We start from the raw sequence: 24,313 nt of genomic DNA, 5'->3' as shown, positions 1-24,313 counted from the left end.
CTTATCATCCATGACCAGTGCAAATAAATAAGGACCAAGTCTTGAATCTTTGCCAAGTCACATTTTAACCAAAAATTCCGATGTCTCTACCACAAGTGTTCGAATGTTGGTTGCTTTTTGATAAGTAATAAGTAATTTATTAGGATTAATTAAAATGAGCCAACATAAGGTACAGAATGGAGTTTCCACAAAGAGGCGTGAGATGCTGCCTCAAGACAAAGCAAAATTACAACTAAGCGCAAAAAAAAAATTGATCCCTATGCACCCCTTGCTTAGCTAAAAGGTCTGCCATCTCATTAGCTGATCTCCTCTCCCATTGAACTCTAACTGTTAAATTGGAGGTTAGCCACTTAAATCTTCCCATCAAAGGCTACCACTCAATATTGGTCAACCCTCTAGGGCCTTGGAAGGGTAGACTGGGTATAATCCTAACCTTTGGCATTTTTTCACAAAAGTAGCCACTCTCAAACTCCAACCTGTGTTCTCATGTACATGTCCTTAATTAAGCCCACGTGCCTATTTAGAGCTCCTTTTCAAAAACCCACCATATTGTCTCTCTAGATACTCTATTGTATGCTTTCTTTAGATCAATCAATACCATATGAAGATCTTTGTTCTATTATGAAAGCTTTTCTATCAATAAAAAGATTGCTTCCATGCAGTGATTTGAAAGGTGTGCCTAGGCACATTTTAAGGCATGCACCTCACCTAGGTCTCGGGTGCACCACTTTCAAAAGTTGCATGCCTGGTGAGTCTTACACCTCAGCCCAGGCGTGCACTCTTTTTGGGCTTTTTGGTGTTTTTTAAGCATGGTGTCTGGTCAAGGGCTCCAAGAATCCCCTATTTGCTAATGTAGTTCATTCATTCATCCTAATTAAAGATATTTTTAAAAGATAATTAGAATTATAAAATCATTTTTTAGGGATTAAGAATTTTAAGGCCCTAACATGGACTTGTTTGGGCTTGCCTCAAGGGGCTTGGTACAAAGGCGACGTATAGAATTAGGAATGAAAGAAGTTACATCACAATAACCATTTGAAATAATGCGATTGAGAAATAAATAAAGAAATTAAAAGTTTGACACACTTGGATATGTTTTGCATGCTACTTTTTATTTTATTTTTGCATTTTTCACTTTGAATATGTTTTACATGTTATGTTTATGTATTTAATTTTGAGCTAATATGCTTTTAAAACATTTAGTTTAAAATTAAAGTTTGAACTTTTTTTAATTAACAGTATTTTTAATATTTTCATAATTTATTTTGAATTTTATAGTTTTTTGCACTTTTTTTTATTTCACGCCTTGCTTCAAAAAGGTGCCTGCCTCACTTTGTACCTTGGGTGCAAAAATGGCCTTTGTGCTTTTTTTGCACCTTGTTCTTTTAAAACACTGCTTCCATGGTTGATCTTCCTAGCATAAAACCATTTCAATTTTCTGATATACTTGTTACATGTGATAAGAGAACTAGGAATTTCTCAAAGAAATGCTAGGGGACATTTCAGGGTGATTTGTTCTTCTCCAATGATTGAAAAGAGGAGAAGTAATTTCAAGAGGAGGGTTGGTGACTTGGTGGAACGATTGGTTTAAAAAGAAATTACTAAGGGGAAAGATGATTTACAGTCATCTTTGGTTTGAGGAGTGTAGGTATTTGAAGTTGTTTTTTGTTTTCTGTTTGTGGTTCATTTAACCTCTTAAGCCAATATTTTTTTCATTTGATAAATAATCGTATATTCAATAAAGCAAACTCCTAGCTGCCCCAAAAGACAGGGATTGGGTGAGAAGTTGATAAAAATGAGAGGTGAGTTCTTTTTTCTTATTTAGTTGGACTAATAATGTGTTGACATGACTATAAATTGAAATTACCCAATGATTTTAACTTGTGATCAAACTGTACAGTTGGACTACTGACCTGCCACCTGGCTAGATTTCCAGGTCCATTTCACCCTACTGTTCAGTTGCAAAAAAAAAAAAAGCTGTTGACTTGGACAATGGCCTTGTGAACTGGCTGGTTGAACCAATGAGTGCTGAACAGTTTGACCAAGTCAGTGTGGGTCATGGGTCATGCATTTATTCACTATTTGTTTTTTTGAAAAAGGTAATGTAATTTTATTAATAGGAGACAAAGATTACATATTGCCCTAACCAGGATCAACAGATCCTAAATCAGGAACTAAGCACAGTATTACAACTCAACGAAACTACAAGAACCCAGATGCAGACCAAGCACCCTGCTTTGGAGACCTTTTACAGCAGCTGTCCAAGAAACTAGCCTCCCATAGGATGTGGAGATTAAACTGTTGACTTCCATGGAACAGCTTTGAAAAAGTCTCTTATTCCTTTCCTCCCAAATGGTATTAATAATAGCAGTTGGGACTGTCTTCCAAACCTCTTTAGCCAATCTTGACAAGCCTTGAATCTCATAGCACCATAGTAAGTCCTTTACTGATGATGGCATGGTCCAGCTCAAACCCACCGAAGAGAGATAATGACTCCACAAATCTGCAATAACTAGACAGTGGAGGAATAAATGATTGTTGTCCTCCTCCTCCCTCCCACACATCACACATAGCAGGTTAGGAACCTGGACACCTCTCCTTGCCAGGTTCTTCTTGGAGAGACTTTTGTCCAACACAACAGCCCACAACAGTGCATTCACCTTGGTGGGGGGAATTGGATTCCAGGAAATCAAACTGTTTCTCAACTCATAACATTCCACCAGCAACACCTCATGATTCTCTGCTAGCTGAAACAACTGAGGAAAGAGCACTGTTAAGGGCCTGTTCCCACACCAGTTATCTTTCCAGAACTTCAGCTTTAGACTTCTGCTTCCCAGACCTCCTTTTTCCTTAGGGGAGCACACTTGATCCCAATTAATTAAATGGATTTTCTTTTCCTCCTCCCAACCTCTCCATAAGAAATCCCTCCTGAGTTTTTCTAATTTTTGTGCCACCTTCCTTGGGATTGGAAACAGAGACAGAAAATAGGAGGGCAGATTGGACAAGGAGCTCTTTAGGAGAGTAATTCTGCCTACTAATGATAGGTACTTTGCAGGAAGATAGCCTACTTGACATGTCAACACCTCAGCAAGGGAGTCTATGTTCTCTACCTTTCCAACTGGGATGAGTCTGCTCTTTGTCCAATTTACTTTCAAACCCAACACCACTTCAAACCAGTTCAGGACCCCTACTAGGATTTCCAACTGATCCACCTCAGCATCAATAAAACAGAGCATACAAATCATCTGCAAATTGGAGAAGCTGAACTCTCTCCCAAGGGCCATCCGAAACCATTCCATAATCCTTCCTCCCCTACTCGGCAAGTAAACAGAGTAAGAATTCCCATCACACATATAAAAAGGAGGGGAGATAAAGGGTCCCCTTGCCTTAGACCTCTGGAACTCTTGAAGAAACCAGCCGATTGACCATTCACCAATACTGAAAATTTTGGAGAAGAGAACATACCTTTATCCAACTCCTCCATTTCCATCCAAAATTCATTTTTTCCAGCACCAGATCCAGACAATTCCAATTTACATGATCGTAAGCCTTCTCCAAATCTAGCTTACAAAGAAGACCTGGCTTCCCCTCCCTTTTCCTAGAGTCAATCAATTCATTTGCCACAAGCACACTATCCAACATTTGTCTGCCTGGCACAAATGCAAACTGATTATTTGCTATTACTGTGTTCAGCACCTTCTTCAACCTTTCTGCTAAAACCTTAGCCAAAATTTTATAAAAACTGCTCAGTAAACTGATCAGCCTGAAGTCCTTAATGTTTGTTGCTCCTTCCACTTTTGGGATTAATGATAGAAATGTGGCATTCACGCTTCTTTCCAATGCTGCATTTTAGTGGAAATCCTGAAACACCTTCAAAATGTCTACTTTTATCACCTCCCAGCATTGTTTATAAAACAAATTTGTTAGACCATCTGGCCCTAGTGATTTACCCACTTCCAGATTTTTTATCACATGCCATATCTCCTCCTCTGTAAATGGGGCTTCCAAACTGCTTTGCTGATCTTCCAAGAGCCTTCTAAAGTTAAGCTCAACCAAGAAAGGCCTATTCTTCCAGGGTTCCTTAAAGAGCTTTGAAAAGTAGGAAGTGGCAATTCTTGTCATTCCCTCCCAATTTTCACCAATCTAGTCCTCAGATTCCAGCCTCTCCAACTGATTAAATCTTCTTCTAGCATTCACCATCTTGTGGAAGAAACTGAATTTTTGTCTCCCGCTTTCAGCCACTTGACTTTGGCTCTTTGCCTCCATTTTACTTCATCTCTATGAGCTAACTTATCCAGGGATAGCTTAGCAGCAAGTCTTTTATTTCCCTCCTCTTCTCTAGGCATTTCTATTTCTCTAGGTTTGAATTTCCTTTAAACTCTTTCCTCCATTCTTTCAAAAAATCCTTAGTTTGACTGAGTTTTCTTGCCAAAATAAACGAGTTGGTGCCTTCAAAATTCAGGTCTGACCATTTCATTGACAGCAGCTGGGCCAATCCTTCTTCTTCAAACCACGTATTTTCCATCTTAAAAGGGCATTTTCTGGTCTTCAGATTACCACACACTAACTGCACGGGGGTATTATCAGATATTGGCCGTGGGAGATCCAACTGTTTCAAACCCTAGAAATTATCTTCCATCCAGATGAAATTAGGAACCTGTCCAGCTTCACCAAAGCCGGAGAATCCTGGTTGTTTGTCCAGGTGAATTGGGATCCAATCAGAGGCAAGTCAATCAATTCAAACTGGTTGACAAATTCACCAAATCTTCTCATCTCTCTGGTTCTCCTGGCCCCTCCCTAAATCTCACTACATTAAAGTCCCACCCAAGCACCCACGGAATAGAACAATTCCCTCTTGATTCTGTAAGGTCCCCCCATAACCTCTCTCTCTCAAAATACTCCATCAGATACATTTGTGAATTGACCTTGAAATCCGCCTTCAAATTCTAGAACAACTGAAATTGAGAACTCTCCCACATGCGACGATATCAACTTACACTTCAGCCTATCCCACATGATTAACAAACCCCCCGCACTAACTCTAGCTGGTTTACACACCCACCATACCTGCCCTGGACCCCAAATGCTCCTCACCACTCCAGGATCAACTGTTTCCAATTTAGTTTCTTGGAAAAACACCACCTCTGACTCCCACCTCTTCAACAAATCACAAACCACCATCCTCCTCCTCCCAGAACCCAACCCCCTCACATTCCATGACATAATTTTTAATTCCATTAAACAGATGACTCTCCCCACCCTACCTTCTTTCCCCCACCCCCCATGAGGAGCCCACTCCTTTGCCCCCCTTCTCATTTAAACCCCACTCCAACATCATTATCTCCCTACTCTTCTTCATCTCGTTTCCCCCTTTTTTAGCATTCTGTTTTCCTTTTCCTTTCCGACTTCTTTTCTCGATCTTCTCTAGGTAGAGGATCATTTCTTTCTCCGAACCAGCAATGGAGACACCCAGAAATTTGCCCAGCTCCTGGCCTGTTATCCTTCCTATTTCTATGGGTTTGGTCTGGGAATAGATTTTGTTGGCCTGACCTGGTCTGCCCCCAATCGGTTGGACCAAGTTCACTTCTTTCGGACAAACCAGGTTCAGCCACACCCGCCTGAGCTTCCAAGCTTCAACTGACAGGCCTCCGTAAAGGAGTCAGGAATCACACTTCTCCCCAGGGATGAAACAGAATCCCAGACAACCGTATTCCACATGGCCTGATACTGCCCTTCTGCCTCCCCCGACGTCTTCTCCGATTCCGGCGACCTTTTCTCAATGTTGCTTTCTTCTTATCCATCAACCAGCACCACCGTCTTGCTCGCCAGTGACTCCTCTTTCTCTCCCTCTTTCGCACAGGCCCTGTCCCCTAATCCCACCTCTCCTACCCCCTTCCAGCTAACCCGTGGCCTTTCTTCTTTCCAGATCCACACCCACACTGAGAGGTCCCCCGACCTTCGCTCCACTTTTTCAGGAATCACCCCCTGGCCTTCACCCTTATTCTTACCCATTCACAGACTTTTAGTTCTTCCTTAGAGTCATCATACGGATATATCCTCCACAGAGACTTCTTATTCCCTCCATCACACTCGGGCACCAAAATGGCAGAGGCAATCCAAAAACTTTTGTCCATATCTCCTTAGGTTCTTTAGCTACTTCTGCCCTCTCCGATGAGGGATTCATCACCGTCTTTTCCCACCATTCTAGATTCAACCTACTTTGATTAAACTGTCATGGCCCATTTGCTAGAACCTAGTACGCTTCCCCCCTAGACGGGAAGATGAAAAGGTACAACTTTTCTATCAATTTTTTTATCCTCACCCCACCCACTTCTCTCCAACACCTTGTTGCCCCAGCTTCCGCCTCCTCAATAGAAATCTTTCTCTCGAAGCATCCAACCAGACATCTTTGTAGGTAGGATCTCGCACGAACACCCTCTTCTGAAGTTACTAACACTAACATTCCCCCAGTTTTGTTGGTTTTGTCCTCCCAAAGTTTGGCTAGGCACCCACCATTATTGCTTTCTTAAACGAGAAATTCCTTCTTAAGCCAGCCTTTGGATGGCCTTGACTATACCACATTTTTCCTCCCAACGTTTTCCTTCACCCCTTTTCATCCTCCTCAACACTTTCGCATCCTCCTCAACTCCCTTTTGTTCCTCTTCTTCTTGTCGCTCGTCAGTATTCCTCGTCACCACCACTGATCGTCACTAACACTGCTCCCTTCAGTTCGAAATGAATTTGGATTTGATCCAAGTTTCATAAACTTCATTTTTGCAAAGAAAAGATCTAATACAGCTTCTACTTCGAGATTCTAAAGCAAGCTTCTCACAGTTCTTAATTAACTAAACCACCTCCCTGGCCGTCACCGCTGCCCATATCCAGCGAAAAAAAACGAGCCAGCAAAAGACCAGCATAATTTTTTGTATTTTTAGCCAATAGTTAATTTTTGTTTAATGTGATGAATACATAACACTAGACATGCATAATTTTTATCTACATATTCTCTGATATTCTATATTTTATTGCACTTTTATCTATTTTTATTTTATTTATGACCTCACAGGCCAACTCATTTGACCTGAACGGTTGAACTGCTGACCACCCAAATGGGAGCAATTCCATTTCTAGGTCAGTTTTTAAAACACCGGTCATGCCGTTGTATTTGTACGTTTGGGTGGCTTTTGTAAGGATGTTATATCAAACTCTTACTTTATAATATGTTTTTATTTACTAAATTTTACTTTTATTTATTATCAAAAGGATAAGGAGAATATGACCTAAACCTTTCAACAATTATGAAATGCAAACTAACAAAAGAGAAAATGTATTAAAGCAACAGCAGCAACCCTAAAGCAACTTTTGGTATAGTAACATCCCATCAAATACCTCCCGTCCCACCCTTCCTATATCTAAACTTTCTGCAAAGATAGTTTTCCAATCCCCATATCCATCTGAACAATGTCTAGATTCTTGATGCCAGAGTTCTAAGCTTATGCCTGAAGATCCATGACCTGTTATGCATATTGACTTTTAAATCAATGTCACCCATCTTTTTGGATAACAAATGTCATCCATAATGACATGATCAGAATAGCATGATGAATGATAATCACACCTTGAAAATGGCTGCTAGTGCTTCCACAACACCAAGTAACCGAAAGTGATCCATGACATCGTTTGTTGCAGAAGATAAAATTTCATGTGTCCATTCAATGAAACTGGAAGAAGAAAGAAAACCATAAACATGTCACCTTCAGCATCAAATTTGATTCACCAACAGTTCTCAGAGCAGATAAATGAAAGAAAGGTTGTGTTGCCATAGACAATTTCTGTGGGGAAAAAAGATAAACAAGACCAAGTACAGTGTATGTGGCCAAAGAAGCCACCTTGTGCAAAATAAATGCCAAAGGTTTGATCTCCAGTCTACCCTCCTAAGACCTCAGATAGCTAGGACCAACATTGGGTATGCATGATGTTATGCAAATAGATACAAACAAACAAAAGGTTCAAAACATCAACAAGGTAACAGCAAATGGATTATAGCAATGGAAATTACAAGAGATGCACAATATGCTTCAGGAAACATTGTAAAAGTTAAGATAGACGAAACTCATATAAATCTCATAACTCATAAATATATCGAGAATACTGTTCTTCATCTTTAAATGGTTACAAGATAAGCTCATCATCTAAGCTTTGTCCCAACTATATGGGGTAGGTTACATGAATCCTGTTTCGCCATTCCATTCTATTAAGTGTCATATCCATCAGAGTAGAAAGGTGCAGAAATAAAAAATCTGTAAAAGAAAATAATATTTCTTGAAGAAGGAAGAAGAAGAAGAAGAAGAAGAAGAAAAGGAAGAGAAGAGATGAGGGAGAAAAGAGAGCGATAGTGCTGGCCGCCCTCTTCACTACTATTTGTAGTCTGAAAATAAAAAAGAGTACAAAGACAAATATGCCCTTATAGGGTGGCTAACACATAAAACAAGTAATATAACTGCTCAAAAAGGACCCAACAAGAGTGATGTGGTCCCCACTTCCTATCTTTTTTTTTATCATCGTCCCCACTTCCTATCTTTTTTTTTTTATCATCGTCCCCACTTCCTATCTAAACAATAAATAATCAAAAACTACCACTATAGATTACACAATTTGTCTAAAACCTCAACAATCAGTAAATCATGGGTGTTTATAAAACACCTTATTACCTCCTTCCAAGTCCTTTTCGGTCTGCCCCCAGTTCTTGTAGTCCCTTCAATTTGTAAGAGATCACTTTTTCTAACAAGTGCTGTAGATGGTCCTAACCACCTCAATCAACTTTTTCTAACAAGTTCTTGTAGTCCCCGGTTTACCACTCACCCATCTAAGCATTTGCATTTGTACCACATTCATCATTTTTTGGACATGTTTCTTAACTGCCCAACACTCTGCTCCATATAACATAGTTGGCCTTGCCCTGTTATATAGTACTTTCCTTTCAGCCAAAGTGGTATTTGAATATCACATAAAACTCCGAATGCACCCTCCATTTTGCTCATCCTGCTCTAATTCTACTGATGATCAGGTTGAGGAGCTTGCAGAGGTAAATAAAGTTGTTACAGGTTTTTATGGTGTTATTTGAGAATAGTGAGATCAATGCCGGCCATAGAGTCAACAACATTTCATCAAAGGTAAGATTCTCAGATAGTTTTGGTAGAGATGAGGGTTTAGATGATTGGTTTCAGGGTTGTTTGGTGGAGGGATTTGAAGTAGGTGGCATGACGAAAGGTTGTTCAAGGGGGTGGAGTCTATTTTGTTTGAGATTTGAGAGGGATGTGATGATGGGTTTCAAGAACTTTTGGGGAGAGAAGGGGTTAAGAAGGTGAGGCATGGGGGTTGGCTGAGTATGGGGTGGCCTAGGTTGTATCGGTAGATGAATTTGAGAAAATAGTAATGAGGAAATTCTGAGGGTGGACGAATTGAAGAAGGGAGATTTTAAACACCGGCAGAAAGTAGACTGGAAGGTTAGCTAGGGTAGATCTAATCAAGGTGATTCTCCCCCTCCCCCCCAAGGAGAGATAATTTTTCCTCCAGAATGCAATCCTCTTCTCAAATCTCTCCACTACCGGGTTCTAGAAGCTTTCATTCTTAGGATTATCTCCTAAGGGGAGGCCCAAGTACTTCTCCACTAAGGTTTCCAACCTTTTGGAAAAATTAATGAGGAACTTTCTCTGGGAGCCAAGAGATGAAAAGAAAGACCATAGGGTGAGTTGGGAGGTGGTATCTAGAGGTAAAAAGCTAGGAGGCCTTGGGATTGGTAACATTAAGAAAAGGAATATGGCTTTGTTGGGGAAATGGTTGTGGAGATTTACAATGGAAAAAGATAAGTTGTGGGCTAAGATTGTGGCTAACATACATGGGATGGAAGACAATGGCTAGGATCCTGGAATCGCTACAAGGGCTACAATTGCTTCATCTTGGAAATCCTTTCATGCTTTACTTCCTGCTTTCGCCCCTTGGGTCGGGTATGGTCTTAACTCTGGTAATCGAATAAAATTTTGGGAATATACTGGGTAGGGGATTCACCTCTGAAGGACCAGTTCCCCTCCTTGTATGCTTTGTCTGACTTGAAAAATGAGCCTATTTCTTCTTTCATAGGTCCTTCAGATTCCACCTCTGATTTTGGTTGGAACCTAGGCCTGAGAAGGGCAATTAGGGATACAGACGTGGACAGCACCTTATCTTTGTTATCCATCCTTGAGAATGTCTTTCTGGATCCTAATAAGGAGGATACTAGAATCTGGACTCCTTCCACCTCAGGTACTTTCTCTTATGCTTTGTTTTTTAAAACTCTAACTTAGCCTCCTATCACTTTAGGGGTGTCCTTTCCGGTTAAAGAGATTTGGAGCAAGCTCCTCATCAGGTTGGTAGTTTTTGTTGGGAAATTTTCATGGAAAGATTTAACACATTTGATTTACTTCAAAAAAAAGAGACCTAACTCTTGCTTACTTCCTAATTGGTGTACTCTTTGTAAAGCTGATGGGGAAACTAGTTACCACCTTATGGTTTCTTGTAAGATTGCTAACACTGTTTGGGACTGGGCTCTTTCCCTCTTTAGGTGTTCTTGGAATCCTCCCGAGAGTGTCCAGAGGCTGTTCTCTCCTACGTTTTTCAGCTGGCCTAAGAAGAGAGGGAAGATTATGTGGAGGAGCATTAGGGCAGCCGTATGTTGGTCCCTTTGGGAAGAAAGAAATCTCCGAATCTTCTCAGACATGGATAGATCCCCGGCAAACCTATTAGATCTATTTCTCTTAAGGGTTGTCCATTGGCTAAAATCTATGGAGCAGTTTTCAGACTTTCCTGTGGCTAACTTATTAAGAAACTGGAAAGAGATAGCTACTTCTGTTATGTGTAAGAGGTCTCCTAGTCACTTTTGGTCCCCTCCTCCCTCTAGGTGTATAAAACTGAATTTAGATGGCAGTAGTTTGGGGAATCCAGGACCTTCTGGGATTGGGGGAGTGTTTAAGAATAAGGAGGGGGTTATTATTGCTTTGTTTTCCGGCCCCATTGGGGAAGGAGACTCTCTCAGAGCTGAGATCCTTGCAGCTCTGGAAGGAATTCAAAGAGCAAGGGAACTAAATATCAGACGCTTGGTCTTGGAAGGTGACTCGAAGGTGGTGATTAGCTGGCTAAAGGAAGAGGGCAGTGGCTTGTGGAGATATAACAATGAAAAGAAAAAATTTTGTTGGTTCGGCAAAGACATTGAGATACACTATAGCTGGGTGAAGAGGTCTGCCAACTCACTTGCAGATGGGCTGGCCAAGCAGGGGGTGAATAGGGAGGCTATATTCTGGGCTAATTTTTGAACTTCTGTCTTTGTATTCTGTTGTGGGGGAGTTAAGTCTTTTTACCTCCCCTGTTGTATCTAAATCTTCACAAATTTTCACATCATTAATAAAGTTTTACTGTTATTGATCAAAAAAAAAAAATAAGGGGGAAGAGGTAATCAATGGGGTCAAAGAGTTGGCAAAAGAGATGCTGAGGAGGTTAACGTTTACAAGAGGATGAGAAATTACAGAACTAAACCTTTAGTCGTTGAAAGTAAAATTGAGGAAAATCATGAGGGTGATGATTTACCGGACAAGGTGGTTATTGATGAAAATATACAATTGACAATTATAAAAAAAATCGATTGATATTGAGAAAGATGTGAATATGTGGAGGTAAGCAAAACGCTGGGACTGTTTTTTGGAGGTGTTTAATGAGTTGGAGAACAAAGGTTAGGAAAAAGATAATCAGGTTCATAAAGAGGATGGTTTTAATTTAGAAGAGATGGCCCTAGACAGACTAAGACCAGTCAGAGGCATTGAGGATGTCGATAGAGAGTGTGATTTTGGAATTGGAGAGGATTAAGTCGAGTAATTAAGTGTCAAATGGTGTTAAGATGAAGTCAAGAGTTCATTTGTTGTGACTTGTAAGTCATTCTTTTGGGGGATGCTAAGGTTGAAGTTGGACGGTTAGGTGGTCTATCAAGTGAGCTTAGGGTGGAAGTTTTTCTTGCGGGGTTTTACCAACACACTTGAAACCACTTAACAAATAACAGTATTCCTTTGCTTAGGAGAGTGGATGGAAGGGATAGGATCAAGTCGTTTCCCATTTGCAATTTGCAGATGATACAGTGGTATTGGGGGAATATAGAGGTCTTCACTCTTCAAGATGTTAGAACGTAGAAGTCATAGGAAGATTTTGGGAATTGTGGAGAGAGTTATGGGGCTGAAGGTCAACCTTGCCATATGTGGTTTGTGTGGATTCATATAGAGAATGATGATAAGAAGAGTGTGCAGCTTTGTTGGGGCGTGAAATTAAGACTTGGCCTATTAAGTATATAGATCTGCCTTTGGAGGGCAATCCTAGGGAGGGAACCTTTTGGGATGTCATTGCGGAGAGATTCTCAAAAAGAAAAAAACTTGCTGCATGGAAAAGAATTATGTATCAAAAGGTGGCAAGTTAACTCTTATTAAATCCGCACTGTCTAATCTCCTCATGTATTTCCTCTTGTTGTTTAAAGCCCCCTTGTAGGTAGTGAAGGAGATTAGAGAAGATTATCAGGGATTATTTGTGGGGTTGTGGCAATGGGAAAAAATATCATCTTATGATTTGGAATAAAGTGTGTAAAAATAGAGGAAGGTTAGTGTTGTAAGTCTTAATCTTGTAATGGATGGGCTGTTTTCTATTTGTTTCTTATTGGGCTTAGTGGGACCTGGGTTATATTGTCCTTTAAACATTTTATGCTCAGCCCACCTAATGAGAGGCAATATTGTACTTTTTCATGTTTTTGAACATTCTCTTAAATACCATCTAAGGCTGGATGAAGCTAAGCTGCCGCCACATTCTCTCGTCTTTTTTTCTTGTCTTCTCTTCTTCTTCTTCTTCTTTTGCTCAAAAACCTTCAGTAAGAAGAATATTTGCCATCATAGCCACTTTTAGGTGGAAGCACTCAGAAATACTAATTTGATGGGAGATCTAGCTAGCTAATAGACACTCAACTTTGGGCTATTGCACCTTAGTTGGGTTGGCAGGAACCTTGTGACATGGGGAAGTGAAAAACAAACAGTTGTCTAAAAATTGAGATCAGAAGCTGAATCTAGGGCTATGGCTCATAGGGTTCAAAACTACTGTGCTTAAAACTTTTGTTGACTAAATTAGATGTTAAGGTTAATGGTCCTATGAAGTTGTGTTATTACAAAAAAAGTGGCAATCAACATTGCTCATAATTCCAGACAACACGACAACACTAAACATATTGAGGCAGCCAGGCATTTCATCAAAGAGAAAGTAGTTTGCAAATAAGTTGGTTTACAGTATGTGAAGACCAAAGATCAACTCACTGATTTCTTATATTGCTTCAAGAAAAGGTGCACATGAGTGGAATTACTCAAGTATAGATAAATGTAGAATTGCAGCCTCATTAATTATGAAGACATACAAAGAACAAAGAAGCTAATCAAACATACATATAAATGTAATACATAAATATAGATATCTAAATACCAAAGCAATAAAACCACGTGGCCAATTGCTTTGATTGTGGGTTAGCGTGAGAATGTGTGGTTTATAACCAACCACTCTATTTATCAAAGTCCTTTTCAAATAATAAGGGCATGTTGTGAAGCCTGTAGAGGGATAATGTAATCAATTTTCATCCATCAGAGAAGGGGCATTATGTAATGACCATGCGTTCACTTCTTCAGTCCATTTCAGTTAATACCCCAAGCAGCATTGCAGCTTTTTCAAAGTCATGCCAACTTTTATGATTTCAACTATTTTAACAACAGATTTCTGTTAAGCCAAATAGCAGGGGATTAATGGCCAAACTTGTACAATTTCCACTATCTATATCTCTTTTCTAAATGACCCATCTAGTATTAGTGAAAATACCTATACATGTGTAAGAGAGATTGAGAGAGAATGGTTGATGTAAATGCATCCATGCTTGATAAGATATACCTTGAAAAGGCTTTAGGCATGTCTGGTCGCGTTAGAAGCCTCGAGAGCAGTAACCCAGCTATGGCACGCATTGGGCCAGCACTTGAAAGGTAATCTTTAGAGAACCCTAGTATTTCCAGCACCAAAGGAGAGGGTTCAAGTCCACCCACAAGGCCACTGCTTGCAATACTAGTATCCACTGAAGAGATATCAAAAGGAACCAAAACAAGTATTGAGAGCCATAGAAGTATGACACATTTTGTCTCCATTTCCCCAGTACTTTCTTGCCGCAATGATGTCACTACAGTTGCATGATGGCACTTCTCCAAAAGAGAGACAGCAAGTTCTAAATCAGAGACCTGATGTGGGAAAAACTTGATGACAGACTTGTATCCACATACAGTAACAAGGGAATAAATAATAATGCACAAAGGCTTGATTATCTCAAGAATTTCATCTGTGACAACCCCCAATGCAACAGTTTTTGAGCGGACTATAAACATCAGTGGAGAAATAATGGTCTCTAAGTAAGGCTCTAGCAGTTGACCCTGTTCTTGGTACTTATCTAGCTGCAAAACAAAGGAAAAGAAAACAATTTAACAATTTTTATCAAATATCCACTATGTGGTAAAAACAGATCTATGCAGAGTTAGCAGATCTGGCATGAAGAAAAAAAATGAACCAAAGAAAACATGAATAATCTAGAAATCAAGGTTTGGAACAAAAACTAATACTTCACTTTTGAACAAGGGTACATTATTATTGCATATTCGCATTTAGTGATCTCAAGCATTGAACCACCAAGGAATGTTTTCCATTTTTAAATTCAAAATGAAAAACGCACAAAGATAAGAACAAGCAGAAAGCACAAAGCTAAAGGAGTGGTGGGAGGCACTCAGACCTTTGGGGAGGTTGAAAATGGTAGGTTTCTCCAGAAAACTGAAGAGGCTAAAAGAAAAATAAATAAATAAAAGAATGGAATAAAGCCCATTTCGGAAGGGTAGAGGAAATAAAAGATAACTTAGTAAAAAGGATTGAGGAGCTAAGATAGGAAAGAGGCTCTCAAAGTCATTTCAGAAGAAGAAAGAGGGGAAAGATGGAATCAAAAGCAAAAAACACTAAGTTTTTTCACTCTCTTGCAAATGGGAGGAGAAAGAACTTAATCCTGAGTGTGGAGGAAGAGGGACAAGTGGTAAGAGAAAGTCAGGGGATTACAAGGATTTTTGTAAATTATTTTAAAGAAATTTTCTCAAGCCCACATGGAGTGTTGCCAGAATTGCCAAAGATGAAAGGGGATGTTCTGTCAGAAGAACAATCTCATGCCCTAGAAAGGAGATTTTCTCTACAAGAAATCAAGGAAGCTCTTTTTTCAATGGACAGTTCTAAAGCCCCTAGGCCGGATGGCTTCTCTGTGGCCTTCTATCAAGAGTGTTGGGATATGGTGAAATCAGACATCCTGGAAGTCTTTAATGAATTTTTCTCCAAAGGGGAGGTATCACCAGGAGCAAATGCCACATTTATCACTTTGATTCCAAAGAAGACGGAAGCCAAAACTCCTAAAGACTTTAGACCAATAAGTCTCATTGGGAGTGTTTACAAAATTCTGTCAAAGGTTTTAGCAGAAAGACTAAAAAAGGTATTACCCTCAATCATCTCTCCTTTTCAAGGAGCTTTTGTAGATGGAAGACAGATTGTGGATCAAATCTAGGTGGCTAATGAATGCGTAGGGGAAAGAAGAAAGGGTAGAGAAAAGGGGCTGGTTTGTAAGGCAGATCTAGAAAAGGCCTATGACTTGGTTAATTGGGAAGTCCTTCTAAAAGTTATGGAAAGACTCGGATTCGAAGATAGATGGAGGGCTTGGATCAAAGGATGTTTAAGTTCACTCACTACTCAATCCTAATCAATGGTACAGCAAAGGATTTCTTCCCCGGCCAGGAAAGGAATTAGGCAAGGTGACCCCCTATCCCCATTCTTGTTTACCCTCCTAGTGGCAAAAGTGTTAAGTAGAATGGTGGCAAACGCTTATGCTCAAGGCCTCATCAGAGGGTGGAGGGTAGGTAGAAACCGAGTGATTGTTACCCATCTCCATTTTGCATATGACACCATATTTTTTTGTGAAGGAAACAATGAGGAATTGGTGGGAAATTTGAGGGTGCTGCTGAAAAATTTTGTGGGAGTAACAGGGCTGAGGATAAATTGGACCAAAAGTAAAATTGTAGGAATCAATTTGGAGGAAGGAGAACTATTAGTTACCAAGGCTTACCCTTAGGAGGAAATCCCAAGTCAGCTGGTTTCTGGAAACCAGCGTAAGAAAGGTTTGATAGGAAGTTAGCCCTTTGGAAGAGGAATTACATTTCTTTGAGTGGAAGAATAACTTTGATTAGAGCCACTCTGGCAAACCTCCCCACCTATTTCCTTTCAACTTTTAGAAGCCCTTCTAAGGTAGATACGTTGGGTTAAAAGATCGGCTAATTCCCTAGCTGACGGTTTAGCTAAACAAGGGGCAGAAAGGGACTCACTTTTTTGGGCCAAGCTGTAACTGTAGTGTGTTTTCTTTCTTTCTTTCTTTTCTTTTTCTTTTTTTCCTTTTCTTGAGGTTCTTTGTTGCTCTTGGAAGATAAGCGTGTTTGTCTTCCTTTTGTAAATCTTCTATTGATGAATTAATGAAAGTGTTATTGATCAAAAAAAAAAAAAAGGTGCTTAGAGAAGTATATGAGAGATTTCCTATGGAACCCAGGAGAGGAAGGGAAGGATCACTTGATCAAGTGGGAGCAGGTTAGTAAACCCAAGGAACAAGGGGGTTTGGGAATTGGGAACATCCTTTTAAGGAACACAGCTCTACTAGGTAAGTGGCTTTGGAGGTTTCCCTTTGAGGGCAACAGATTGTGGCACAAAGAGATTGAGAGCATTCATGGGGTGACTAGAAATGGCTGGGATGCAAAAGTTTCCCCTCACAAGTCTTCAACATCTCCTTGGAAAGCAATTCATGAAATCTACCCTACTTTCCTCAATTCCATCCGGTTTGATGTGGGACAAGGTAATAGAATTCTGTTTTGGGAAGATCTATGGGTAGGGGAAACCCCACTAAAAGACCAATTCCCTCATCTCTTTGCGCTATCTAACCATAAGGGAGAAGCTATATCCATGTTGGGATCACCTGTGTCCAACTGGTGTGAACTAGAATTTGGGCTTTAGAAGGGGGCTAAGGGAGAATGAGTGTGAATCATTAACCCATTTGCTGGACCCCTTAGGGCAGATCCACTTGGACCCTTCATTGGAAGACTCTAGAATCTAGGTAGGCTCTCCAGACAGCCTCTTTTCTTGCTCCTCTTTCTTCAAAATACTTGCTTCCCCTAACCCTCTAGGTGGGATTTTCCCTGTGAAAAAAAATTTGGTGCAAACCTATTCCCCCGAAGATCCAAGCTTTCTACTTGGAAGTATTCCTTGGTAAGGTAAACACTTGTGATATGCTGCAGAAAAGAAGGCCATATATTTGCCTTTCTCCTCGTGTGTGTTCACTATGTAAAGAAAGTGGTGAGACTCTTCCTCATTTAATGATATCATGTTCTTTTGTGCATCGAATTTGGGAATTCTTTTGTACTCTCTTTGGCTGCAAGCGGGTTCCCCCTCAAGATGTGGCAGGACTCTTCAACCATGATTTCTTGAGATAGAGAAAGAAAAGAGGGATGCTAATGTGGAAAGCAACAAAGGCAGAAATTTGCTGGGTAACATGGGAAGAGAGGAACAACTGTTTTCTTGGAAAAAAAGTAGAACAATAGAAGAAGTGATTGATAGTATTAAGGTGAAAGTAGCCCATTGGGTAAAACCCTTGGACTACTTTCAAGTCTTTTCAATCGCAGATATTCTAAGAACATGGTCCAAAGTAGCACAATCTTCGAGAGCAAGAGATAAGGTAAGGATGGAGTGGAAACCACCTAAAGGCAATAAAGTAAAGCTGAATTTTGATGGATGCTCATATGAAAATCCAGGCATCTCAAGAATAGGAGTATTAAGAAACTCTGACAGGAGGATATTGGGTATGTTCTCAGGACCGATCGGTAATGGAAACTCACTGAAGGCTGAACTATCGGCATTACTACAAGGGTTAAAGCTAGCCAAACAACTAGGATGCAGACATGTTGAAGTGGAAGGGGACTCAACATGAGCAACAAATAGCAGCCACACCCCATGGACGTTTAAACATGTGATTAGGGAAGTGGAGAAGATTCTAAGGAGGTTGAGGCGGAATTTAAATGGGTCAAAAGAAGTGCAAATGGGCTAGTTGACGGATTAGCAAAACAAGGGGCATTGAGACAGCAATTATTTTGGGCTACACTGTGATGAGGGGTGAATAGAGTGATGAAAGGGGATCATCAGTCCCATCATCAAGTTGCATAAACTGCTTACAATCTGAATTTTAATCAAATACATATTTACTGATCACAAAAAAAAAAACATACTTCATATTCATATTTGAAAGATTTTAGACTCGACAGTCTTAAAACTTACCCTTTTTTTTGGACTGCCAACTTGATTTCTTGACTACTGAATTTGGTTCTCTGATATCCTTGTGCCTGGACTGCAGCAGATTCTGGCTGAAAGTTTGGAAATCCAAATAAAGAAGTGAAAATCTTCCACAAAAACCCAGCAACCTTGCATGAGATAAAAAGATGTACAACAGATGATCCACTGTCAAAATACTGTCCATTGCCACGATCCATACAAATGCTTCAACACTTGGAGGGATTGGATTTCCCCAAATGCCATCTATCTGAATTGGATCTAAATCGTCCCTAATGATATCCATGTAACACAACTTAACAGAGAACTTCCCATTTGAGCACTCTTTCCACCAAAGTTCATCCCTTGTCTGAGATGAAACCTTCATTTCCTCTAATTTCTCCAACAGGTGTATGCATTCCTCCACTTCTCTGTCTAACAAAGGCCTTCTAAACTTTGGACACCAGATCAGCTGATCCCCCCCCCCCTCTTCTCATAGCATTCCTTTATAGAAACTTTAGCCTCAGACAACAATCATCTTCCCAGAACCTGATTCTTGCACCATCTCCAACTGAAAAACTAGTTAAGCATCTGAACTCCTGATTAAATTTCATGATTCCCTTCCACACACTCATCACATATGAAGATCTCACCTTCTTGGGTTCCCATCCAAATCTCACCATCCCATACTTACCCACCACCACTCTTCTCCAGAAAGAGTTTTCCTCTTTCCCTAAGCCAAATCTCCATAGCCACTTCCCTACCAAAGCCTTATTGAAGTCCTTCACTCTCCTGAATCCCAGCCCACCCTTTTCCTTTGGTTTACAAACTCTCCCCCAAATTTACCAAGTGAAACTTCTGCACCCCACCTTCCCTGCACACCCCTTCCCATAAAAAATCCCTCTGTCAATTCTTTCAGCCACTTGAGATGGAATCCTTAGTAAGGATAAGTAGTAGGTTGGTAAGCTTGATAGTACACTCTTGATCAAAGTTATCCTACCTCCCAAAGATAAATATTTTGCTTTCCAACCATCTAGTATCCTCTCCACCCTTTCCAAGTGTTATTGAAGTTGTTTTGGGAGTTACACTCCTATTTCAGTGTCCATACTAGGAGTTTGTCTTAGTTCTAAAGAAATTGAAGTTGTTTTCAGTCAGTTTTCTAATTGATTTGGAATCTGTAAAGAAAGATTCAAGCCCTTGATGAGTCTACAAATAGAAGCATTGTACTTGAATTAGAATATTTGATCTGATGAATAAAAGTATATTTTATTTATCACATGTGCTGGGAAGTCTTTCTTGGAAAGGTAAACACTAGTGATATGATCCAAAAAAAAAGGTCAAACAAATGTCTATTGCCCCACGTGTGCTTCCTTTGCCTTGCAAGTGGTGAATCCTTGTCTCTTTTACTGCTTTCTTGCCCTTTTGTGCTTTGTGTTTGGGACCTCTACTGTTCTCTTTTTGGCTGCAAGTGAACTTCTCCACAGGATGTAGAGAGCCTTTTCAGCCCAAGTTTCCTAAGGCAACCAAGAAACAGAGGAAGAATTATCTAGAAAGAAATCTGTGCTGCAGTACTGTGGATTGTTTGGGAGGAAAGGAATGAGACGACAATCAATGAAAAGTAGATCAAAAGAGGAAATGGTTGGAGCTATAAAAATCAAAGCTGCACATTGGATAAAGACATTTGATCTATTCAAAGAATTTTCAGTGAATGATATCTTAAGGGCATGGACTAAAGTGGCATCTTCTTCTAAAGAAAAGGAAAAGGTGTTTATGGAATAGTTACCCCCAAGCAGCTAATAAAATTAAATTTTGATTGGAGCTCCATGGGGAGCAAAGGAATAGCAGGTGTTGAAGGAGTATTTAGAAATTGTACAGGAAATGTGTTGGATATGGTTTCAGGACCTTTGGGGTTTGGAGATTCACTAAAGGTTGAACTGATGGCACTATTACAACTTTACAAGGATTAAGAATTGCTAAGGAATCAAATTTTCAGAACTTGGAAATAGATGGAGACTCAAAGTTGGTCATTTCTTGGGCCAAGAGTAAGAAGCTTAAGCCATGGATCTATAGGCATAAGTTTAAGAAAATAGAGAGTAACACACGAGAGCTGAACATAACTTTCAATTGGGTTAGAAGGACAGCAAACGGGATGGCCGATACAATACTTTAGCAAAACAAGGGGTATGTAGGCAACAGTTGTTTGGGGCACTATTGTAATATTGTAACTTTGTTGGGGCTGGATTGGGTCCTTATGGGTGGATATAATTTCATTGTAATAACCAGATACATATTTCAATATAATTCATAATTCTCTTGCTGATAAGAAAATAAAATAAAATAAAAGTTTAGTTTAGTTTAGTGAATTATGGTTATATCCTGGTATTTTTCTTTCTTTTTTTTGGGCTCACTCTCAGTTATTCTTTTCTTCCAAGTTCCAAGTAACCTATTTCTTTGTTGTCTACTCTAACAGTAAGAGTTCTTCTCTTTCTTTCTAATCTCCCACTCGTTCTTCACTACTTACTTCTCCATCTATATTCCCCATTGTTAATCACCAAAATTTGCTCTTTCACCCTAGAGCCCACCACCAAACCTGAGAGTTTTAGAACCCCCCCCCAAGTCCTACATCAGTCTACCTTCTAATCGTTGACATAATAAATAAATAAGGTAATAGAATAAACCAATGGTTCACCTAACATCTGAATCAATGTCGTCAATATGCCTATCCTTCAAGATTAAGTGATTTATTGCAAACATCAATCACAGATATAGAAAAAGTGTAGTAACCACACAGAACAGTTGCTCGCCTCAACTTTTCTACTTGCTGATGTGCTATGAATAAAATAATACATTGATTTCCTCAAATCAGCTTCAAGATCGTTAAGAGAAATCAGGATCCACTATAAGACCCAAAAGACAAAACCTAACTGGGCACTTCAGATGCATCATCTATGTCCATGTACCCACCACAACATAGAATGTAATTCATCTTACCAAGCAGACCAATATGTAAAACTAGAATCCAGCACATCCCCTTAACAGCCATAATAAACACCATAGTTTGGCATAACTCATTACGTTCATGCATAACAGATTTGGATCAGATCTACCTAGATTTGAATCCAACCCTATTATTATGAATTGAATCAAATTCTGCCCATCAGATTTTGATTGAACTCAGATAGGATTCAAACATTTTGTATCTTTAATAAAATTAATTAAAAAAACCAAAGTACTATATTCTATTAATAAAATGAACTAAAAATGACTTGAACATTGTATATTGTTAATAAAGTGAATTAAAAATAATTTTCATGAAACTTGAACTTATGAGCCTCTAATGAACATATGATGTTTGAACCAGCATGATTAATGAAATATGTGTTATATAAAAATATGCACATACACACTAATATTACCATACTTGGGTCTTAATTGGATTGAGGTGTATGTGTATGCATGTCCAATCCAATTATAAATAGACCTGCTTTTTTGAAATCCAAATCTGGCTTAATCAGATCATATTCAAACTCAGGCTCAGATAATCACGTACCATTGATAGCCCTACTCTTGACCACAGTGAAAACCCATAGATGGAGTGCTAACCACCCACTTAATCACCTCCCATCTGATTTCCAGCAAGAAGGCTGCCCTTCTCCCAATGTCAGAAACTATGAACAAAAAAAAAAAATGAAAGGATTGAAGTAATTCAAACCTCCTACGATCAGTGAGGTGACTCTTCTTTTTGATAGGCAAGATGATATTTAATGTTCCAAAATGGCTCCCTTTTCATAACCCAAGTAACATGAAGTTACCACTAAAGTAAAGAATACAATTTCCCACAAGTGAGTCATCCAACAGAAGGGAGAGAGAGGAAAAAAAAAACTCAAGATGGTTATAGGAATGATGGACGAGTTATTCCATCTCAACTATTCATCTATTTAACCACAGCTTTCATGAGTTTGCACTAGCAACCATTTTTCCAATCCTAAAGGTGCACCTATTTTTCCAAAATAAATGCCCAGAAGGCCGGGAAGACTGACACACTAGGATATGCATCGTCTCCAAAGCATCTTATAGCTGCCCAAACTTTCTTTCGCTCTGTACTACTAAAGTGCAGAACTTGTAGACGCGCTGCATTAAACATTAGAGAACAAAACCATTCCGCTATACTGGATCACGAACAACCAAGCTTTTTCCAGATAAGGCGATCATATTGTCTTAATCCACCGTAGATTCTAGTCAGCAAAGCCCAAAAAAATGCAAAATCACGTAATAGGACTGTAATTCTAACTTCGCCATCTCAGATAAAATAACTGTGGATTGTAATATCAAATGACATACTAAAGGGGAACGAAACAACATGAAAAATGAAGAAAGTGACCAGAGGATTACGATGGTGCGGATGTTGTTTACAGCAGAGGGATCGGAGACACGGCCATTGGCGACGATGTCGTCTAGGAGAGACTTGAGTAGCTTCCACTCTTGGAGAAAGTACCTCTGGAGAACTCTCTCCTTGGAATCGTGCTCATCGTCTTCTTCAGCTGTTGCTGCAACCGGATCGTCTCTTGTTTGGATTTCTTCTTTGGCCGCCATTAGAGAGCCGTTAGACTTAGATATAATTTTCTTCGACGACTGTCTTTCTTGTTTCCCGCCTCGGCTGTTTGGTTGGTTTTGGTTTCCGAGATGCCGCAATTTGGAGACAACCCTTCTTATTTCAGGGTGTGACACCGTTTGGACTTGGGAAGGAAGGGAGTCGTCACTTTGTCAGTCACAGTAAATAATTCGGATTTTCGGATTTTGGTCCAAAATCCATTTACCCAATTCAGGATTTTAATCTCATCGTACATTCACTAATCACTTCTCCTTTGCGAGAGTTTACATCTGCGCCCCACAAACGCCGTACAGCATATCGCAGCGTACATTGGGAACATCTCCTGCATTTGTGATTGGGAGATGATCCCAATGCACGGTTGGAAAGTGTTGTGGGGTGTTTGTGGGGCGTTTGTAGGGTGCAAATGTGAATTCGCCCTTTTGCATCAATAGGGCTGTTTATGGATCGGGTTGGGTCGGTTTATTAATGTTTTTCCAATCGACCCGACCTGGTCGGGTTATCTGAAATTGAAATCGAAACCAATCCTGTGTTAAGCAAAACTGACCCGATTGGTTTGAATCGATTTGAGTCGGTTTCGGCTCTACTTAGTGGTGACTTATTTGTTGTTCAAGTGTTCATTTCTGGCTCTACATTCCCAAAGGAAATCAACATTTTCTTAATGTTTTGTGACCCATCCATGGATCCAGTTGTGGAGGGAGCAAACTTTGAGAGGCAACTTAGTTAAGTAGGTTGTAATTATGATAGAGACAACTTAGTTAAGTGGGAACTAAGTAGGTTGTAACTACTAACTACTACATCGGTTCGAGTCGGTTTCGGTTTTCACAAATGAAAACTGAAAACTGAACCGAATCATCAGTTTATGGTTTTTTATAACTCGAAACCGCCCGGTGCTGAAGAAAACCCAACCAACTCGAGTTGGGTCGATTTGGTCGGGTTGGGTCTTCTTATGAACAGCCCTATGCATCAATAACCACCCTGTGTGAGCCACATATTTGCATTAGGTGCCATTTGGCAAGTTTTTGTATGATGTAAATTTATGTATAAAGGTATTGGCATACTATTGAAGCATGTCGGTTTGGTTCATTGGTTTTTTAAATTTTTAATTTTAACAATATATATTATAAAAATATATATATTTAAATATAATAAAAATTAGAAATATATATAATATTATATTTTAAATAACAAATAATATATCATATATTATAAACATGTATATATTTGTATATATAA

General features: G+C 39.6%; 1 protein-coding gene across 5 annotated transcripts in view; it reads right to left on the bottom strand.

Moving 5' to 3' along the window:
- The window catches only part of TTN1 (ARM repeat superfamily protein), a 78,678-nt gene extending 55,465 nt beyond the window's left edge, over positions 1 to 23,213 (bottom strand). For 4 of the 5 annotated variants that reach the window (XM_088952616.1, XM_088952617.1, XM_088952618.1 and 1 more), the window contains exons 1-3: positions 22,861 to 23,213; positions 13,990 to 14,537; positions 7,619 to 7,721 (exon numbers count right to left, since the gene is read on the bottom strand). In XM_088952616.1, the coding sequence (XP_088808742.1) occupies positions 7,619 to 7,721; positions 13,990 to 14,537; positions 22,861 to 23,061 (852 nt within the window). In that variant the 5' untranslated portion in view covers positions 23,062 to 23,213. Of the gene's footprint in view, positions 1 to 7,618; positions 7,722 to 13,989; positions 14,538 to 22,849 lie in introns of all 5 variants that reach the window. The other variant, XM_088952621.1, reaches the window with a different exon arrangement.
- Positions 23,214 to 24,313: the final 1,100 nt, after the last annotated feature.

This window comes from Nelumbo lutea, chromosome 6 (assembly GCF_056320005.1).
Source record: "Nelumbo lutea isolate HS-2025 chromosome 6, American lotus-T2T, whole genome shotgun sequence".
Classification (NCBI taxonomy): domain Eukaryota; kingdom Viridiplantae; phylum Streptophyta; class Magnoliopsida; order Proteales; family Nelumbonaceae; genus Nelumbo; species Nelumbo lutea.
This window is presented reverse-complemented; position numbering and strand designations above follow the sequence as displayed.